General features: G+C 41.3%; 1 protein-coding gene and 1 non-coding gene across 4 annotated transcripts; one reads left to right on the top strand and one right to left on the bottom strand.

Annotated features, from left to right (window-relative positions):
- Positions 1–257: 257 nt before the first annotated feature.
- Positions 258–16,042, bottom strand: mapre2 (microtubule-associated protein, RP/EB family, member 2). Of its 3 annotated transcripts, none has more exons than XM_061840184.1 (7): positions 15,943–16,042; positions 8,627–8,754; positions 6,051–6,196; positions 5,751–5,967; positions 4,091–4,233; positions 2,327–2,485; positions 258–1,535 (listed from the first exon to the last, which is right to left on the bottom strand). In XM_061840184.1, exons 2-7 carry the CDS (start codon positions 8,745–8,747, stop codon positions 1,425–1,427), a joined length of 897 nt encoding a protein of 298 aa, XP_061696168.1. In that variant the 5' UTR covers positions 8,748–8,754; positions 15,943–16,042; the 3' UTR covers positions 258–1,424. The 3 variants fall into 3 exon arrangements, with proteins under 3 accessions (XP_061696168.1, XP_061696167.1, XP_061696169.1); XM_061840183.1 differs by lacking the exon at positions 15,943–16,042 and adding an exon at positions 12,339–12,844; XM_061840185.1 differs by lacking the exon at positions 15,943–16,042 and adding an exon at positions 11,451–12,118.
- Positions 10,168–10,240, top strand: trnat-ggu (transfer RNA threonine (anticodon GGU)). The gene has a single exon. It is a non-coding gene; the product is annotated as a tRNA-Thr (tRNA).
- Positions 16,043–17,964: the final 1,922 nt, after the last annotated feature.

Below are 17,964 nucleotides of genomic sequence, written 5' to 3'. Positions count from 1 at the left end.
CAGGGCCGGGAATTGAACCCCGGTCCTCAGAACTGTGAGGGCAACGCTCAAAATTCTAATTGGATAATTAGTGAGCTATTTTTTAGAATCTGGCATCTACCTGTATAATCATGTAAAGTCAACATAGCATCTTCTAAAAGTTTTTTGCCAACTTAATCTACAATAGGATATCTATCAAGTCCATCGTAAAAAAAAAAAAAAAACATTACTGTGGGCATTATTTGTAAAGTACTCAAAACATGACAATGTGAACGCAAACATTTTATTACAGCAAATCCATCCAAATCTCAACTTTCAAATAACAGATTAAACATACAAAACAAGCTCACCTAACACACGCGCTTTTCTTATTCAATATGTAAAAATGTCAAGTTATTCACAAATAAAATGCAGACATGCAAAAAAAAAAAAAATAAGAAGAAATTTCTCCCGGGAATGCATCATGAGTGGGACATGGAAGGAAAAAAAAAATGAACATTGACCATCATTATTAACAGCAAACATGTTTTACATTCCTTTTCATTTACACATTAATATAGAACATGACTAAAGCGTTATGGTGCTCTGCTCGGCTGTTTATTAGTAATAATGCAATATTAAGAAAAGGTATACAATGTACTTACTGGAATATATAGCATAACAAAACACTCAGTGGACTGACCATTTACACCAGAATCTAACTGCTAATAATCATCACAAGCTGAGGTTTGAAAAATTAAAAAAAAAAAAAAAAATGTTGCATTGCAACTGACTATGCCCCCCCCCTAAAAATGCATCTTCTTACGGTTATGGCATATTATCAATAATGTGGCGTGGTGTGACATTGCTTCAAAGACGTACTAGTTTAGTCATACAATGGTGTTGTATTCACAATTCATGCCTGTAGCGTCCATCTTCACATGGACCCAGAACCCATAATCTACGATGTCTAAGGCTCGAAAATGACAATAAATATGGCGAGGGTCTATGGACAGATTGTCCAATACACTCAAAATGTCAGTGCAACAACACGTGCTGGAAGGAAGGAAGGAAGGGTAAATAAGAGCTACTATGAGCCCTTTCTGGGCTTTTTGCTTATTGCAATATTTTGGTTGAAATTGTGGATATCAAAACAACCTTCATCAAAATTAGAACGGTAACAGCAACAACGTCAGCATTTCATCGAGTGAAACATTTGATAGTCCTTGTGATGGTCTGAGATCCACTTTGTGACCACAGCAAAAGTCACAAAAACATTGAACAGTGAGCGGAGGGATACTTAAAAAAAAATAAATGTAAAAAAAAAAAAAAAAAAGAAAGAAACAAGGTGATGGTGCTTCTCGTCGAGAGGTGGCTTCAATTTGCTCAGTCTTCGAGAAAACAAAAAAAAAAAAAAACCACGAGAGGAAGAGTTCTCACATTAAATAGAAGATAGTGTTTTTCAGTCAGTATTCGTCCTGTTCCTCGTCTTGCTGCTGATCATCCAGGACCTCCTCGTGGGCTTCTTCCTGGTCCACGTCGGGCCCGTCTCCCTCAGCCAGCTCCTCGGCTCTCTCCTGAAGAGGAGGAAAAAGATGAAACTGAGAATACAGTATGAAAAAGTTGCTTAGTCAGTATTTTGCCCTTTCTGAAACTCCCATAATCCCACATGATGCCGCAAAAGCCCTGTCAAATAGTTAAGTAGCACCACTTTTACTTAAAATACATAAGAAATTAATCTGTTCTGGAAGTTGTTTTGTAACGTGAATTTTTTCATAAGTAGAAGTGCATTTTACGTGTAAAAAGCCTAATGCGTTCCAAGCCCCCTGACCTCCCTCACCAAAAATAACCATTCAAAGCACATAATGTAAAGAATAATAAAAATTATGTTCATTTACTTGTGGCGTTGGGAGACTATGCAAAAAGAAGGGTGAGTAAAATCGTCGGGGGACAGAGGACGAGGCAAATTATGGAAGTAAGATTAGTGCCACCAGGATTTGAATTTGAAATGCCACAGAAAACAGGATATGAATTTGAAATGTAAAGTGATCACATTTTGCATAGTTGTATTTCAGTGTAACTTTGCAATGTTATTAATTCAACTGGCTCCAATTCGCTGTCTAATATTCACCGTCTGTGCCACCGGGTAGGGTTACTTCAGGTCAGATCTGAACACCCAGCCAATCCAGTTACGCTTTCTTAGTATGTGACGTCACGTGACTAAGAAAGCGTAACTGCGATTGGCTGGCTGTTCTGCTTGGTGGAATTTGGGGGCTGCGAATCCAGCGCCTATTTTTCCCCCATTTGTATCCTGAATTTTCCTTTGTAACGATAGACAAAATTTTTCCTTGCATGTTGCTTTACTGACCTGATCGTCCATAGCGTAGAGGACTTCCATTAGCCGCTCGACGAAAGGAGCGTTGTTTTCACCCTGTTCTTGACAAAGGAGCTCCACCTCTCGTAGTTTGCTGAAGTAGTAGTCCCGCTCCTTCTCCACCCCTTCCAGGGCCACTTTTAATGTGTTCACCTGCAAAAAAAAAATTAAAAATTCCACAATATTTCATTTGTAAACTTCAAATGAGTCATTAGGCTGGTTTTTTTTCGTTTACTGAAATTTGAAACAATCTGCAGGTGCCATAATGGGGAAACATTATACAAAATTAATTTTTTTAATGCCTTATGTTAAAACAGTGACAATTCACAAATTCACTTAATATTTTAGCTCTTAACCAGGGTCCCTCAAGGGTCAGTTCTTGGACCAGTCCCGTATATGCCATCCTTGGGTTAAATTTTCCAGAACTTGAGTTTTGACTATCATAGCTATGCATATGGCACAGTCATTTTTGTATAAAACAGGTAAACAACTAGATGAGCCACATTTTCCTTCAACTAAACCACAACAAAACTGAGAATTGTTTTTGGGAATAAAAAATATAAATATATATATATATATATATACTGTATGTATTGCTGTTTGTAAATACCTGGACTCACTATCTTTAAAAACCAAAGACCAAGTCCAAAAATTAGGAAATGTAAGTGGTTCAATTACAGTTTCTGCTCGCTGAGCACTTGAACAGAAAGAGTGAGTGAGTGAGTGAGTGAGTGAGTGAGTGAGTGAGTGAGTGAGTGAGTGAGCGAGCGAGCAGAAGTGTCCTTTTCATGCTTACTGTATTAGGACAGTCAACTCGGCAAATTTCTAGTTTGAGTTATTATCGTTGAAACTATTATTTATATACTCTCCTCTGACCCTCGTGAGGATAAGCGCCTTAGATAATGGATGGATGGATAGATGGACTGTAGTTCCAATTATTTTCTTGGGTTAAAGATGTGTACTGACGTATTTTCACAGATGGTTTTTCATAACCATGGTCTGAGGAGGTGTAAATATGCTCGCAGTGTACAAACAAAGACAACAATTTGTTGATGCCTCAACAAATTTCACAAATCTGTGCTTACACAGGCTTCGAAGATGAGGCCCATTGTCACTGTCGCGTCATGTGCTCTTCACGGCTTAACCGCCGCAGCAAATTGATTCTGAGTTGTATTAAATGTGATTTAAGAGCACATGTCTAAGTGGTCAGGAGCTGTGCTCAAAGGCCTAATGGTTTATTGATTAGCATAAGGATAGTGACTCAATCATTAGCTTTTTTAAAGTCCTGGATTGATTATTTAACTTTAGATAAGAACATCATCCAGTGGAAGATAATGTGTTCATCCCTTAAAGGAGATAACTGTGTTGTCTGACAGTAAAACGGGTCGATTGGACGTGCCAATGCTACAAAACATCTTATATTAGTCTCGTGGAACCCCTGAACGTTGCCCCAATATCAAATCTTAATGGTTATTTTAGGAAAAAATGAACAATGATAAATGGCTCCATGAAGTTCCCCTAAACTTCTGGGCTAGGCCCGTCCGTGTTCACTTATCTTGCGAAACCTCAATTCAACAAGGATCAACTCCTTCATTTTGCTTTTTTTTTTTTTTTTTTTTTTTTTTATAAACAAGATGTCACAAAGTAAAGTGAAGCCTCAACAAGATGTGATAAGTAGAAAGTGGAATCATATTCAAAGCAGAATATATTTTGCAGTAAAAAAGAGACATTGGAAAGCAAGTTTTACGTAAGACTTACCTGGTCAGTTAACTGTGTGACCTGCGCCTCCAAATCTTTCTCCCCTTTGGCGGGAGTTGATGCCATGGGGATTTTTTTGGCTGAGGAAGGCCGGGATGTCGGTGTCGCTGACTTTGGGGTTGTGGCACTTGACCTTGACCCTCCTGTAAGGAGTGCAAAGATGGAAAGAGAAAATGAGTAGGGGTGAAATGGTTCATTTATTTGCATTTTGTTTGGGGTGTGCAACATTTGAAACGAGAAAGGGAATGTATGTAAGCGACCCCTACATCTGGTGTGCAAACAAACGAAGCTCAGCATATGGTGAAGCAACATAACAGCTACGGGGAAGCATTTAGCAACCCCTCAAACAGCTGTAGATTTTTTTTTAAGCCAGACATCCATTTTCTACACCACCTGTCCTCATTTAGAACGATAATTGACTTTGCTCAAGAGCCCGGGGCTATAAAGATAACAACTCACATCAATGTGCAATGCAAAGTCTATTTTTTTTAAGATCACTTTTGGGAAAAGAAGCGGGGTCCCCCTTGGACTGGTTGCCAGTCAACTGTACATTCTAAAAATGGACGATTTTGAGACTTCAAGGAACCCAACGTGCATGTTTTTGGACTGTGGGAGGAGAAAACCAACAAAAAGCAAGGGGAGAACATGTAAATTCCCAGAAGAAGGCAGAAATTTACATTTAGAGTCACGCTAAACAAAAATACCATAATTTCTCGAGTATAATGCGTCCTGAAGTATAAGGCGCACCCCTAAAGATGACCTAAAAAAAAAAAAAAAAAACAACAACAACAGGAAAACCCTTATACCAATGTACAATGCGCACCACCAATTTGCTGCTACCCATATGATCAAAATATTGGGAATTATCTGTATTTATATTTTGTTAGGTTTGTACTTGTGTTGTTTTTCCCAAAAAACTGTCTGTACAACAATCATTAATAATAATAATTATGCACGTAGTGATGTAGCCTTAATATAATCTTGGGACAGGCCACAGGACACGCTAGTCCTGGTCCCTGTAATTGTCAGAACAGAATCCCTCACCCAACTAAAATAAATGCTCAATGATGGCATAACATTTTACTAACACTGTTGTTAACACAGTCTTGATTTAAGTTAAAACAAACTCACGGGCAGTCATTTTTTATCTTTAGCGCAGTAGCAACAAACATGCTACGCTAACGATCATAAAATGGAAGCTCCCCAAGGAGGTCATAGAGTTCAGGTTGGGGGTGCACATTACCGGAGTATAAATGTGTAACAAGACATCGAATATTATATTGAAATGTATATGGGTTTTTTTTTATATCACTCTATGTACCTGTATACAACTGTACAATGTGATTGGATTTTTTATTTTCCATCCATACCTAAATATAATGCGCTTTATTAACATTTTGAAAATATTTTTGGAAGAATTTGCGCATTATTTTTGAGAAATTACAGTACATCTTGTTGCCTATAGGTTTAATGAAATAATTAAGATATCAATTTCATTCAATCTTTCTGCTTAATGGATTACATTCTTTTTTTTAACAGTACCAACATGAACCAAACTGTTATTTTAAAACCAGTGCACATAATGAAGTGTGATATGTGCTGTACAACGATACCATTAATGGGAGGGGATTGAGAAATTCCATTTGAAGGTGGTACTCACCTGCGGTGGGGGAGCTAGCTGCGTGGTGGGACTTTTTGGGCAGGTTGAAGATCTGCTCGCCGGGGTCTGGTGGGGGAATGGCGTCCTGACCCTGTCTAGCATCCACCGGGTTGTACTCTTTGCCATCGTAGTTGGCGTCAAAGAACTTCTTGAACCACTGGATGAAGTCAAGATTGTCCTGAAATCTGCCTTTGACCAGTTTCTCCACCGGGATAATCTAGACGGTAATAATCGGTAAGGTTTTAAAGAAAAGCACAACGGCAGCGGCGAAGTATTTCCCGTGTGAGTGATCAAACCCACCTTGTCCACCTTCATTCTTTTGAAAGACGCTTGCAGCAGCTTGAAGTTGTGAATGTACTCGTGTTCCAGTTTGGCTTGAAACTTGACCTTTTTAAGACTGATGCAGCCCGGAAAAAGAAGATCCATGAACTGGCAGTAGGCTGCTCCTAAACACAACACAGAAGATTAAAAAAAAAAAAAAAAAATACGATAGAGTCTTAAAGGGGACAGATCATGGAAAATCAAGTTTTAGTGGTTTGAAGACTAATAGTTGCCCCTCTGGAGTGCCTTGATGGAAAATTAAACAACCAAGTATATCTTCTGGAATCTTACTATATCTAAAAAGGACTCCACTGATGAAGCCCTTTTGCCCCATTCCCATGTAACAGTGGGGTAATTTCTATCACAACCCCACACCAAGATTCTCCCACCCATGATGTGATCAGCTAAGAGGGGCAAAGATCCAGAACCCTTTTCAAGCATGGGTCAGCATGCACTGTCAGAAACAATACCGTCATTTCTGGACTACAAGCCACATTTTTAAAGGAAAAACCATTTTGTACATGCATAAGCCACACCTGTGTATAAGCCGCATGTGCCCACATTTAAACATGAGCTGTTTACAAAGAAAGACGGCACACAGAGAGAGTTTTCAAAGTTTCAATAATATAACTTCGCTTTTCTTTGCAAGTAGCACAGCAGCAATATGGCAGTAACACAGCACTACCAGGTCTGGGTAAAAAACATACCAGTAAAAGTCACTGAGACACAGCAGCAACACAGCAGCAACAAGGTTCATGCCACCTGCTTTTATTACCTCTGAAAGCTTTTGTCATCTTTTTACATTGCTCCAGTTCTTCCCGCTGCCGTTCCCAGCGTCTCACCATCGATTCACCTATCCCAAGTCTACGTGCAGCAGCTCTGCGCTTCGTCATCGGTCGATTGCTTTTAACTTGAAAGCTGCCTCATGTGCATTTCTTTTTGCATTTTCCACGATGAGAGTCTGTTCATGCTCATTTTATCCACCATGCACAAAGCGCGAAGTTACATTAAACATGCGTCTTCCTCGACACATATATTCCACCTGTCTCACTCTTAGCTTTTCTGCTCGAGCACCCCTGGGGGCCGTTGGAAAAAAAAAAAATGCATCAATTAGCCGTGTCATTGCATAAACTGCAGTGTTGAAAGCGTGTGACTAAAGTCGCGGCTTATGGTCCAGAAATTACGGTATCTTTCATAAACACCGACACCTCTGTGACACCCATGCTATCGTGTCAAAACAAAAAAGTAAACAGAGCCGCAATTATTTTAGCATATTTTGTCCATAGATTACCAGTCCCTACTGATAAGCACATACACATACTTGATTGCTTGAATTTGTTAATGCAGCAGCTGATTTGGTTGTTTCTATGTGCCACATACGCATGGACTAGTTCAGGGTTCACCAACGCGGTGCCCACGGGTGAATGGTAGCCCACGAGGATCATATAAGACGCCCGCGAGGTATGTTCTAAAAATACCATAGGCCACAAATTGTTACTATTATTTGTGCTTTAAATTCTGAATCTGACTTTCTCCCGTGAATTAAAATTTTAAAATACCTGTAATGTCATTTAATTTAAACTGTACTTTCTATTGGTCCACCAGTATAATGCTACTTACCCACCGGACTCATTTTGTGTGTTTTATGACAGATAATTACATAGAAAGTCAATGCAATCGGAAAGGATCAATTTGAATCCATGCTGGATGGTGCGAATGACGCGGGCATAAGCAAATTTGCCTCCTTCCCCGAACGCTTGAAGCTGGGACGAGCTGAACCGTCCGTGGAGTATTGTTGTTGACCCCACGCGGAGGGGAAGCCAAGTTTACAGCACTGATGAAGTGCACGCACTTTCAATGTGTCCAAATGTGTCACACGCACAAACTCAAACTAAGGACACGAGACGAAGCGATCTTTCGCATCCGGTGAGGGCTTGCGTGTAGTCACTCATTTGCATGAACAAAAAAAATTATTTCAATGAAACAACAAATATTTCTTGATCACTGGAGTGCTTTGACTGGTGTGCGAACTACTTCATATTGTGAAAAAAATCCCTTGTGCTGTAATGGGATTATTCCAACAGCTGACAACAGTGGCACAGGCTGCCATGAACGAGGTCGTTTCCTTCAAAATTTATGAAGTCACCACAAAAGAGCAACTCGCTCGCACAAATGACAAATCTCAAACAAGGAACTACTCAAGAGCACGCACAAAGTCATCAAGATGCAGGAATTAGTTGGCATCTTAATGTGTTGGCAGTGATTTAGAATTGGATTACGACTTGGTCACAGCAGGGGATGGCCGCCTGCCACCTGTTTTTATTTGCTCATTAAAATCCCTCATGGGGAAATTCAACTCACACGACAATGTATATATTGTGTTGCACAGCGCGCACAGCCCGACCACAGGCAAGCAAGTGGCGACCCCGGAGTGGAAGTCTATCTAAAAAGTGGCCAGGGATAGGTGAGCGTGTTTCCGCAGGTGCCTTTTCACAAACTGTTCTTGAACGACGGACGTCGGGATCAGACGGACGTTGACGGCAAAAGTTCCTCACCTGAGGAGAGCTGCTCCACCTTGGCGTAGTTCAAGCAGAGGATGTCGTTAACCCAGGCCGTGATGTCATGCCTGCTCATGGTCTCCTGGGTTATTGAGGTAGAATACACGTTGACCGCCATCCCCCAGCTGTAATGCGCACAAAAAAAAAAAACAATTAAAAAAAATCAGCGTGAAATCAAGCATTTGTCCCATTTGATTTTCTTGCAAACAATTGCTATGTGCGCCATGACAGGACACTGAACTTACAGAACATAGCGAAGGTTCTGGATGGTCAATATTACATGACTAATACACTTTAATTTATAACTTTGACAGAACAGAGTGTCCAATTCTAACAAAAAACTGAAGATCTGTTCTTACGGTGCTCATTTTAGACACCAAAGCTATAAAATGTCACCAGGCGACAATATCGCTCTGCAAAAAGTTACCTTCACAGGCTGAGGCGTTTTAATTTATTGCAATATTACAGCCGTACTACAGCACTTAAAAACATTCCCTGTAATGTTAATAAATATTTTATGATGGTGCATGTTTTTTTCTGAGGTGTTCCGGTATACAAATAGTTTGTCATACAGCAACTAATCCAAAATGGCTTCTCTTAAATTGACGTTGTGTAATAGTGACAAATCCATCGTGTTCATTCCAAAAACATGCACGGTAGGCTCATCCATCCATTTTCTGAGCTGCTTATCCTCACATGGGTCACGGGACCTATCAGCTTGCGGGGTACACCCTGACCTGGTTGCCAGAAAATCACAGGGCACATACAGACAGACAACAGTCGCACTCACAATCACACCTAAGGGCAATTTTAGAGACTCCAATTATTGCATGTCTTTGGGATGTGGGAGGAAACTGGAGTTTCCATCGGACCGCCGTATCCGACGGGATCGCCGGCTACAAACCCAACATCGTGTTGGCCGGCTCCCGGCCTCCAGTAGCCAAATCTGAAAGGCAACTACCGCGGCTATCGCAACTCCGTTCTGGCTGGTGTCACAAGCTCAACAACTGTCAGCATCGACTCGACAACAACGACGTCCCCCCCCCCACCCCCTGATACGCCTCATCTTTTCAACTGTGCTCAAAAACCGACCACGCTGACGGTGGAACACCTGTGGAGCGCCCCGGCCAACGTGGCTCACTTTCTAGACCTTGATACGTAATATTGACCGTGCTACTTTGCTACAACAACAACGGGAAATTGGAATCCCGGAAAAAAACCCATGCAGACAAGGAGAGAACATGCAAACCCCCACACAGACTTGAACCCCGGTTCTAAGAACTGTGCTTCCCAGGTGCGCCACTGTGAAGCCCCATAGAAGGTTCATTAAAATTGTAATTGCCCATATGCGTGAACATGCATTTGGGCAATGTTGTGCGCTTGTTGGCACCGTGATGGACTGGTGACCAGTCCAGGTTGGAACCCACCTCGGGATCACCAAACATGGTCCACTCCTGTGAAATTTACTGCAGATTCAATTTCATGTGATGCTGGTACTCAGTAATGATTATATATCACTTATTCTGTCCACTTAAGGAGGCCCCGTAGCTCAGTGGTTAGAGCACTGGTTTGGTAAACCAGAGGTTGTGGGTTCGTATCCCACTGGGGCCTCCACTCCCTGAGAAGGGTTGCGTCAGGAAGGGCATCCGGCGTAAAAACTGTGCCAAACATATATATGCGTTCATCTGAGATGACACGCTGTGGCGACCCCGAAAGGGACAAGCCGAAAGAAACACACATTCTGTCCACTTAAGACAGCAATTCGACACAATCAGAACCAATTTGTCGAAAGCGAACCAGACGCCATTTATCGTGACTTCCAGCAGTACTACTCAATAGTATCTTGTAATCATGTGGTCTTTGGTTTAGAGCAGTCCTATAATACAGTATTGTGAGGCTACAAATGGCATGCAATAAACAAGTGTGCGACGTCCATGGTCATTTGCATACAATAATTTAGCATGATGAAATCACGAGTCAAAATGAACAATGTAAGATTAAATGAAATTTCTCAGCACTGATATTTTCTTTAGGAAATTCCAATGTTAGTTTTTGTCTTCTTTTAAGGAAATGAACAACAGCGCTAGTTTTCTTTTGTCCTGCACTTATATTCATGTTCACAAAAAGAAAAAAAAAAACCTGAAACTTCACAACTCAAGTGTATCCATTTTTAAATAGCTGCCTGCGACCCAATTTCTGACACATCAATCGGGTTACCGAATTTGCAGCCATAGGAAACTGACGACCCTTGGAGTGTTCGTGCAAATACAGTATTTGTCACCTGCAGATTCATCTTTTCGCTCATTTCTTTGAAGTTTATATTTCCTTCGTCACTGAAAAGGTTTTACACAATCTTGGTGCCCAGGAAGTACCGGGGTGCCTCGACTTACGAATGACTGACGGACAAGTTTTTTAAGTTATACATGAGCTGTCGCTTTTTGTGCTTTGAGTTATGCGAGAACTTTAGTTATGAATACTAAACGGTAGATGGAAAATCAACACAAGCAGCCCTTTGCCAGATAGTAAAAAACTTGAAGAAAAAAGAAAAGTGGCCTCAAGGTCTTCATTTTCACTTACAATTTTAGTTTACAGTCAAACGGAATAAAACAAAGAGAATCGAACATTTTGTATCGAAAACCACCACATGACTTTAGCCTTTCGAATGTCCGTAAACCTTATGTGAACAGAGAATTTGAAACGCCCAAGAGCAGGGGTGCCCAAACTTTTTTTTTTTTTTTACCCCAAGATCTACTTTTCCAGCAGCCAGCCTCTCACGATCGACAGTCTGTATTGCACACTCCTTAGTAATAAATCCATTTACTCTTCTAATCAGTGGACATCTCTTCCTCGATCCGTGATCACGCGTAGGGTCCACACTCGCAAATCCCTACAAATACAAAGGACTCCTATTACTGCAGTACTCCTATTACTACATACAGTTACAGTTGTGAAACTCTTCTTCACGTCTTCTACTTGTTTTATACTACCCTCTAGTGGCCAAGGTATGCACACCAGAATAAGCACAACATTCGGTGGAAGCAGATAATATAGCTAAACAACGATGGAATGTATTGTAATGTCAAGGATAGACAGATTATTGGATAGATGGAATTGCATTTTCATTAATTTCATTGGAGAATGATTTCAGCTGCAAATGTTTTGAGTTACTTGCGGCAGGGCTTTACAATTTACCGTTAATTCCTTTAATCCTTTTGGCTTGTAAAACGCAAATATAACCGAGACACGCAATAATGCACCATTAAAATCACAAATGATTATGTTGACAATCACATGGCGGTCGAGCCTGGCATCAACGCGGGTGTGAGCGAGCGGCTTTAGCATGCTTTGTTAGCCGGCTGGAGAGCACCGAGAGCCGGCCTGACGTCTTCCCGGAGGATGCACGGGGATGGTAGGGGAGGAATAACAAAATGTATTAACTATTACACACACAAAATAAAGTAACCCTTTTGTTACGAGTGTGTGCTTGGGTAAATAGCACACGTGACGATGGGGTACCCCGAAAAGGGCCCTTTTACAACGATTACGGCGGTAGAAGGATAATAGCGGTTGCTAGCCAACATGGCCAACATGACAGCAGCAGACGACGAGCAGCAGCGGGTAGGACGAGGCTACAGCACCCCCGGGTTTTCCCCTTGAAACAACCCTTATTAAAAATAATGATAATAAAATGAATCCGACTGAAGCGTACCTGTAGGCGCGCTCCCCCCGCACAGTATTCTTCCTGTACGGAATAATGTTGGTGCCGTCCGGGCCGATGTCGTTGTTATTCTCTCCATTCGGGGAAAGGGCTTGGGTGGGACCGGGCATTTGCGTCTTCGGAAGCGTTGAACAGACGCCCTGTTCGCGCACACTCCGCCGGGAAATACGACAACGCGAACACCGGGAGTGTGGTGGGTGGGAGGGTGGGCAGACAACCGTGAGCGACAACCGCGGAATGGATTTTTTTTTTTTTTTTTTCCACCTTCGCTTCTGCTTATTCGTCGCCGATCTGCCAAGATGACGTCGGTGCTGGTGGAGCTATGTCATGTGAAGACGACGCCGCTTAGCGGGCAGCCTGAGCCACTCCGACCCTCCCTCCTCCCCGAAAGAAAAGCATCCATCAGTGATCACGCAGTGCCGCTGAGTGCATGAAAAGCACAATTAGCACGCCCTAATCAACGCTTTTGACACAATAACAATGGCCCCCATCGTTCAAACGTGATTCGTTGTCAACACCCATAAAATACAAAGCTGATTACGTTTGAAAACAAGCAAGGAAACGTCATATCCTATTAATAAACATGTCATACACGAGTGGATGAAAGTACAATATTGCAGGGGTAAGCATTTTAAATGGGTATTAGGGGGGGACATACAATTATTTAGCTGTTTTGATACATAATTTGAGGTGGTATAAAACATTTTTTCTAGATTTTTTTTTATACATTTAACATGACTAGTATCACCATTTATGTCAAGTGAAAGTCAAGTTCAAAACATGACAAAATATTTTTTTAATTAGCTAGAAGACAAAATTATATTGCAGGGGTAAGCATTTTAAATTGATATGGGAAGGGGGGACTTACAATTATTTTGGCTGTTTTGTTACATAATAATTTGAGGTGGCATAAAAAAAAAACATTTTTTCCGGATTTTTTTAAATACATTTAACATTACTAGTATCACCATTTATGTCAAGTGAAAGTCAAGTTCAAAACATGACAAAATATTTTTTGAATTAGCTAGAAGACAAAAATAATTCTTTTTGGCAGCGTATAATTCTGCACATATTGTATTACAATTCGTGACAAGGGATAGTAGATGTTGAAATCTAAGCAAATGATAAAAATGCAATAAAAATGATGTCAATGTATGCGGTAATAAAATATTAATAGTCGGTGTTTAGTTTTTTTTTCTTTTACCAATACACTATATTCCTGTGAATATAAAGTAAGATTATACTTTCAACAAATAATAAAAGAATACACAAAAATTAAGTCATTCTAGGTGGGAGAAAATTAGCAATGTGTGCTTTTCACATATCAAAAGCTTTTTGGGAATTAAAAGTCAATGATATTACCATTGATTATGACAATTTATACCGGTGTTTATTTATACAATTGTTAAAAATTAAACTTTTTAATTATATAAAAATTTGACTACGCCAATTTTATCAGCTTGATCAGTATCGCCTGATAATTGGCATTTTATGCTGATCGGCCAATCGGTTTTAATGTCATAACTCGCTGATTCGATCATGCACACCATTGATCGGCTCGGCAAAAGATATTTAATCTGCGTCGCCATCGTGCATAGAATACCTGAATCCAAAAGCCAGTTTATTTTTATATCGTAGTGCTTATATGGGATTTTTTTTCCAGACTCTTTTGACGCAGTACTGCAAATATCTGACAGCCAATACAGTTATTTAAAAGAGAAAAAAAAAAGCATGTCAGTGGCCCGCAAGCAGGGAACACCATGTTACGTAGCTTTGCAAGCTTATGGTAACGGTCGTGTGTAAACATGCTGCCGTTCGGTCGAATCGTGCTCGAAAAGGTTTCGGTGTGGGTGAAGTAATTCAACCTTTATGGAGCCACATCTTACAGCACACCAACAAGAACGTCACAAAAAGTAGCTACATTAATTACTGTATATGCACTTATTACGGCAGTATGGTGGGTCACAGTTCTGAAGTCCCGGGTTCAATCCCGACCCCACCTGTGTGGAGTTTGCAGGTTCTCCCCGTGCCTGCGTGGGTTTTCTCCGGGCACTCCGGTTTCCTCCCACATCCCAAAAAACATGCAACACGAATTGGACACTCTAAATTGCCCATAGGTGTGTCTCTATGTGCCCTGCGATTGGCTGGCAACCAGTTCAGGGTGTACCCTGCCTCCTGCCCGTTGACAGCTGGTATAGGCTCCAACACTCCTTGCGACCCTCGTGAGGATCAGCGGCAAAGAAAATGGATGGATGTACTTATTGCAGTCAAAGAGAAGACGATTAATTTGTTCTTTTTGTCACAATACCTCACTGGCATAAATAAATTAACAGACCCATCCATTCATCCATTGTCTTAGCCGCTTATCCTCACAAGTGTAGCGGGAGTACTAGAGTCTATCACAGCTGTCAACGGGCAAACTAGTTGCCAGCCAATCTGAAAAGATACATTTATGGTAAATGTGTTTTTTGAGCAATTAATTACATAAGTATGTACAGTAAATGAACAGGTGATTTAAATGGAGACGTTCCATTTTATGATTGGCTATCGTTCTTTTAAACTCAGTGTTGGGTGATCGGCTCCAAAAAATCGTGATGGTGTGAAAAAATGTAGGTGGGAGAAAAAGATTGTTTTTTTTCTTTTTGCATACATTTTGTGAATTTAAGGTCCACAGCGTACCATTTATGGAAAGTGAAAACAGATAAATATATCCATAAAGCCACCCTGATGTCATTCAATCAAACGCAGCCATTTGCAAAAAAAAAAAAAAAATGATTTTGGACAGTTCCTGACTAAACAGATTTAACTGTCTACTTTACTTTTGATCTGCAGTCATCAAGGCAAAAAAAAAATTACCTAACTTTTAAAATAGAGGAATATAAAATAAATTGTTCCCGCGTTTGAAAAGCATATTTGTGGCGCTGTAAAACTCAAATCATAAGAGTGACGAGGAAATAGTGGTTCCGATGTAGCCATACCAAAGCACGCGTGGGGGAGGGTGAATAATACTGCTGACTGATATTTATTTGGGAAATTAATCTCTTAGCAGCGAGCCTACCATTCAGTGGAGCAGAGGAAATTTTCATTACAGTACAAGCGCTCAAGTGAAACCCCAAAAATAGACCGGGATACTTGATAAGCGAAAACGGACACCAGCCTTATCAGTAGCTAGCACCCCCTCCGCTGCTCAAAAATAGGTTGGCCCATTTCCCATTGGAGGGAAATGCCACATTCCACTTCCTGTAGTTTTAAGCAGATGTAGCCGTAGCACGGAAGCTACAGCGGACTTCACGTTAAAGCTACTACGACCCAATCAAAGCCATATATAATCTCACTTCGTGCAACACATCACACACGAATCTAACGCGAATAAACGACTAGCTGGGGGAAAAAACGCGATGTAACGGATACAATTGTTCTTTTTTTGGGCTCTGTGCAACACTTTTGACAGACTGTGACAGCCCACATATGTCGGTGGGGACCACCGCTACGCACACGGAAATAAGCTAACAACATTTTTCTCAACATGTTGGTCTTTTTCCGAGCATTTTACGGAAGAAGAAAAAAATCACACGGCGGCACAGATGGGACTCACCCGTTTTACTCCAGAGTTTCGGGTTTACGTGGTGTAGTAGAGGGGGAAAAAAGGCTTATTTTCCGGCTGAGTCACCCCACCCCTCTAACGCCCATTCAATGTCATCACTGAGTTGAGCAACGTCATCCGATTGGGTAGGAATGCATCGAGGTCGACCGCAATTGGTCGGTTGCATAACATCTGTCACCGGGCTGACCAATCGCGTACGGATGCGTTGATGATTTGTAACATTCTGTCCTCTTCATGCTTCGGGGTCTCAAATGATAAATATTTGATTTCACACAGATTTTGTGCTGTCATTGTGTTTTTTTGTAAACCACCGTTGTTTTTCAAATCTTCTTCTTTTTCTTTCGGCTTGTCCCGTTAGGGGTCGCCACAGCGTTGACATCTTTTTCCATTTAAGCGTCGGAAAAGATGAAAGAGCAAAGGATTAAAAGAAACATTTCAAATAAAAGGACAAAGAGAAAGCTTTTGGCATGAGTCGTAGCGCCGATAGCCGCTTTTGTACGTACAGTGCCGTTAAAATGTATTGTTTGCATATTTTGCCCACTTTATCAGAAGAATATATCCATCCATCCGTTTTTTTTTTTTTGCCGCTTATCCTCACGGGGGCGGCGGGCAGTGCTGGAGCCTATCCCAGCTGTCAACGGGCAGGAGGCGGGGTACACCCTGAAACGGTCGCCATGCCTTATCTTCTCTTCCATCCTGTTTTTATTCCTTCCATCTCCATCACACCCTTTTCCTTCCATTTAGTCAGCCTCATTTTTTTCATTCATTTCACACTTCATTCTTTCCATCCTTTTCTTTTAGTTCAGACTTCCACCCTTTCATCCTCCTTTTCCTCACTATCTTCTCTCCCTTTCCCTTCTACCTTCATTTCTCCCTTACTCGTACTCTTTTTTTTTTCAGATTTCTTCCTTCCTACTTTTGTTATATTTTCATTTAACACCAGTCTTCCTTTCCTTCTTGCCTTATCTTCTCTTCCATCCTTCCCATCATCCTTTCCTTTCTGAACACCATTCCTGCCATTCACCCTTTTGTCTTGTGTTCTTCCATTGCTGTATTCTCCCTCTCTTTCACACTTTTTTTCCCATCATCCTTTCCTTCTTTTTCATGCCTACTCTTCCATCCTTCCTTCCACTTAGTCAGCCTCCCTTTTTCATTCTTTCCATCCTTTTCTCAACTTTCTTCCATCCTACACTGCATTTCTGTCACCCTTTATTCTTTCCTTCCTTCCCTTTTCATCCACCCGTCTTTCCTTTAGTTCATCCTTCCCTTTCTGAACTTTTTCCCCCATCATCCCTTTTGTTATAGTTCAGACTTCCACCCTATCTTCTCTCGCTTCCTCATACTCTTTTCCCCCCCTCAACTTTCTTCCATCTTTCCTCCCCATCCACCCCCCCTCTTTCCTTGAGTTCGTCCTTCCCTTTCTGAACTTTTGAGCACCATTCATCCTTTCTTCATCTGTCCCTTTCTGATTTTTTTTAGCAGCATTCCTGCCTTGCACCCTTTTGTCCCAATGCCGTATTCACCCTCTCTTCTCATCCTTCACACTCCCCCCATCATCCTTTCGGTGTATTTGCCCTGTTTTCATTTTACACTTTTTTCGCCATCATCCTTTCCCTCCATGCTCGCACCCATTTCAGCACAATTCATCCTTTCGTTCCATTGTTGTATTCGCCCTCTCTTTTCCCCCCATCATCCTTTTTCAAGTTATCTTCCATCCTGTTTTTATTCCTTCCATCTCCATCCTCACAGCCTTCTTTTTGCTCAGACTTCCACCTTTGAAAGCTTCCTCCTCTCCCTTCATGGACCACATTTCTCCCTTCATTCCTCGTACTCCACCCGTTTTTCCTTGAGTTCGTCCTTCCCTTTCAGCACCATTAATCCTTTCTTCCTTGCCTTGCACCACTCGCGGTCAATTTAGAGTGTCCCATTAATGTTGCATGTTTTTGGGATCTGGGAGGTAACCGGGGGTCCTGAAGGAGGACATGCAAACTCCACACAGGGAGGGGGAGGGGC

The sequence above is a fragment of the Syngnathoides biaculeatus genome, chromosome 13, assembly GCF_019802595.1.
Source record: "Syngnathoides biaculeatus isolate LvHL_M chromosome 13, ASM1980259v1, whole genome shotgun sequence".
NCBI classification, from domain to species: Eukaryota; Metazoa; Chordata; class Actinopteri; order Syngnathiformes; family Syngnathidae; genus Syngnathoides; species Syngnathoides biaculeatus.
This window is presented reverse-complemented; position numbering and strand designations above follow the sequence as displayed.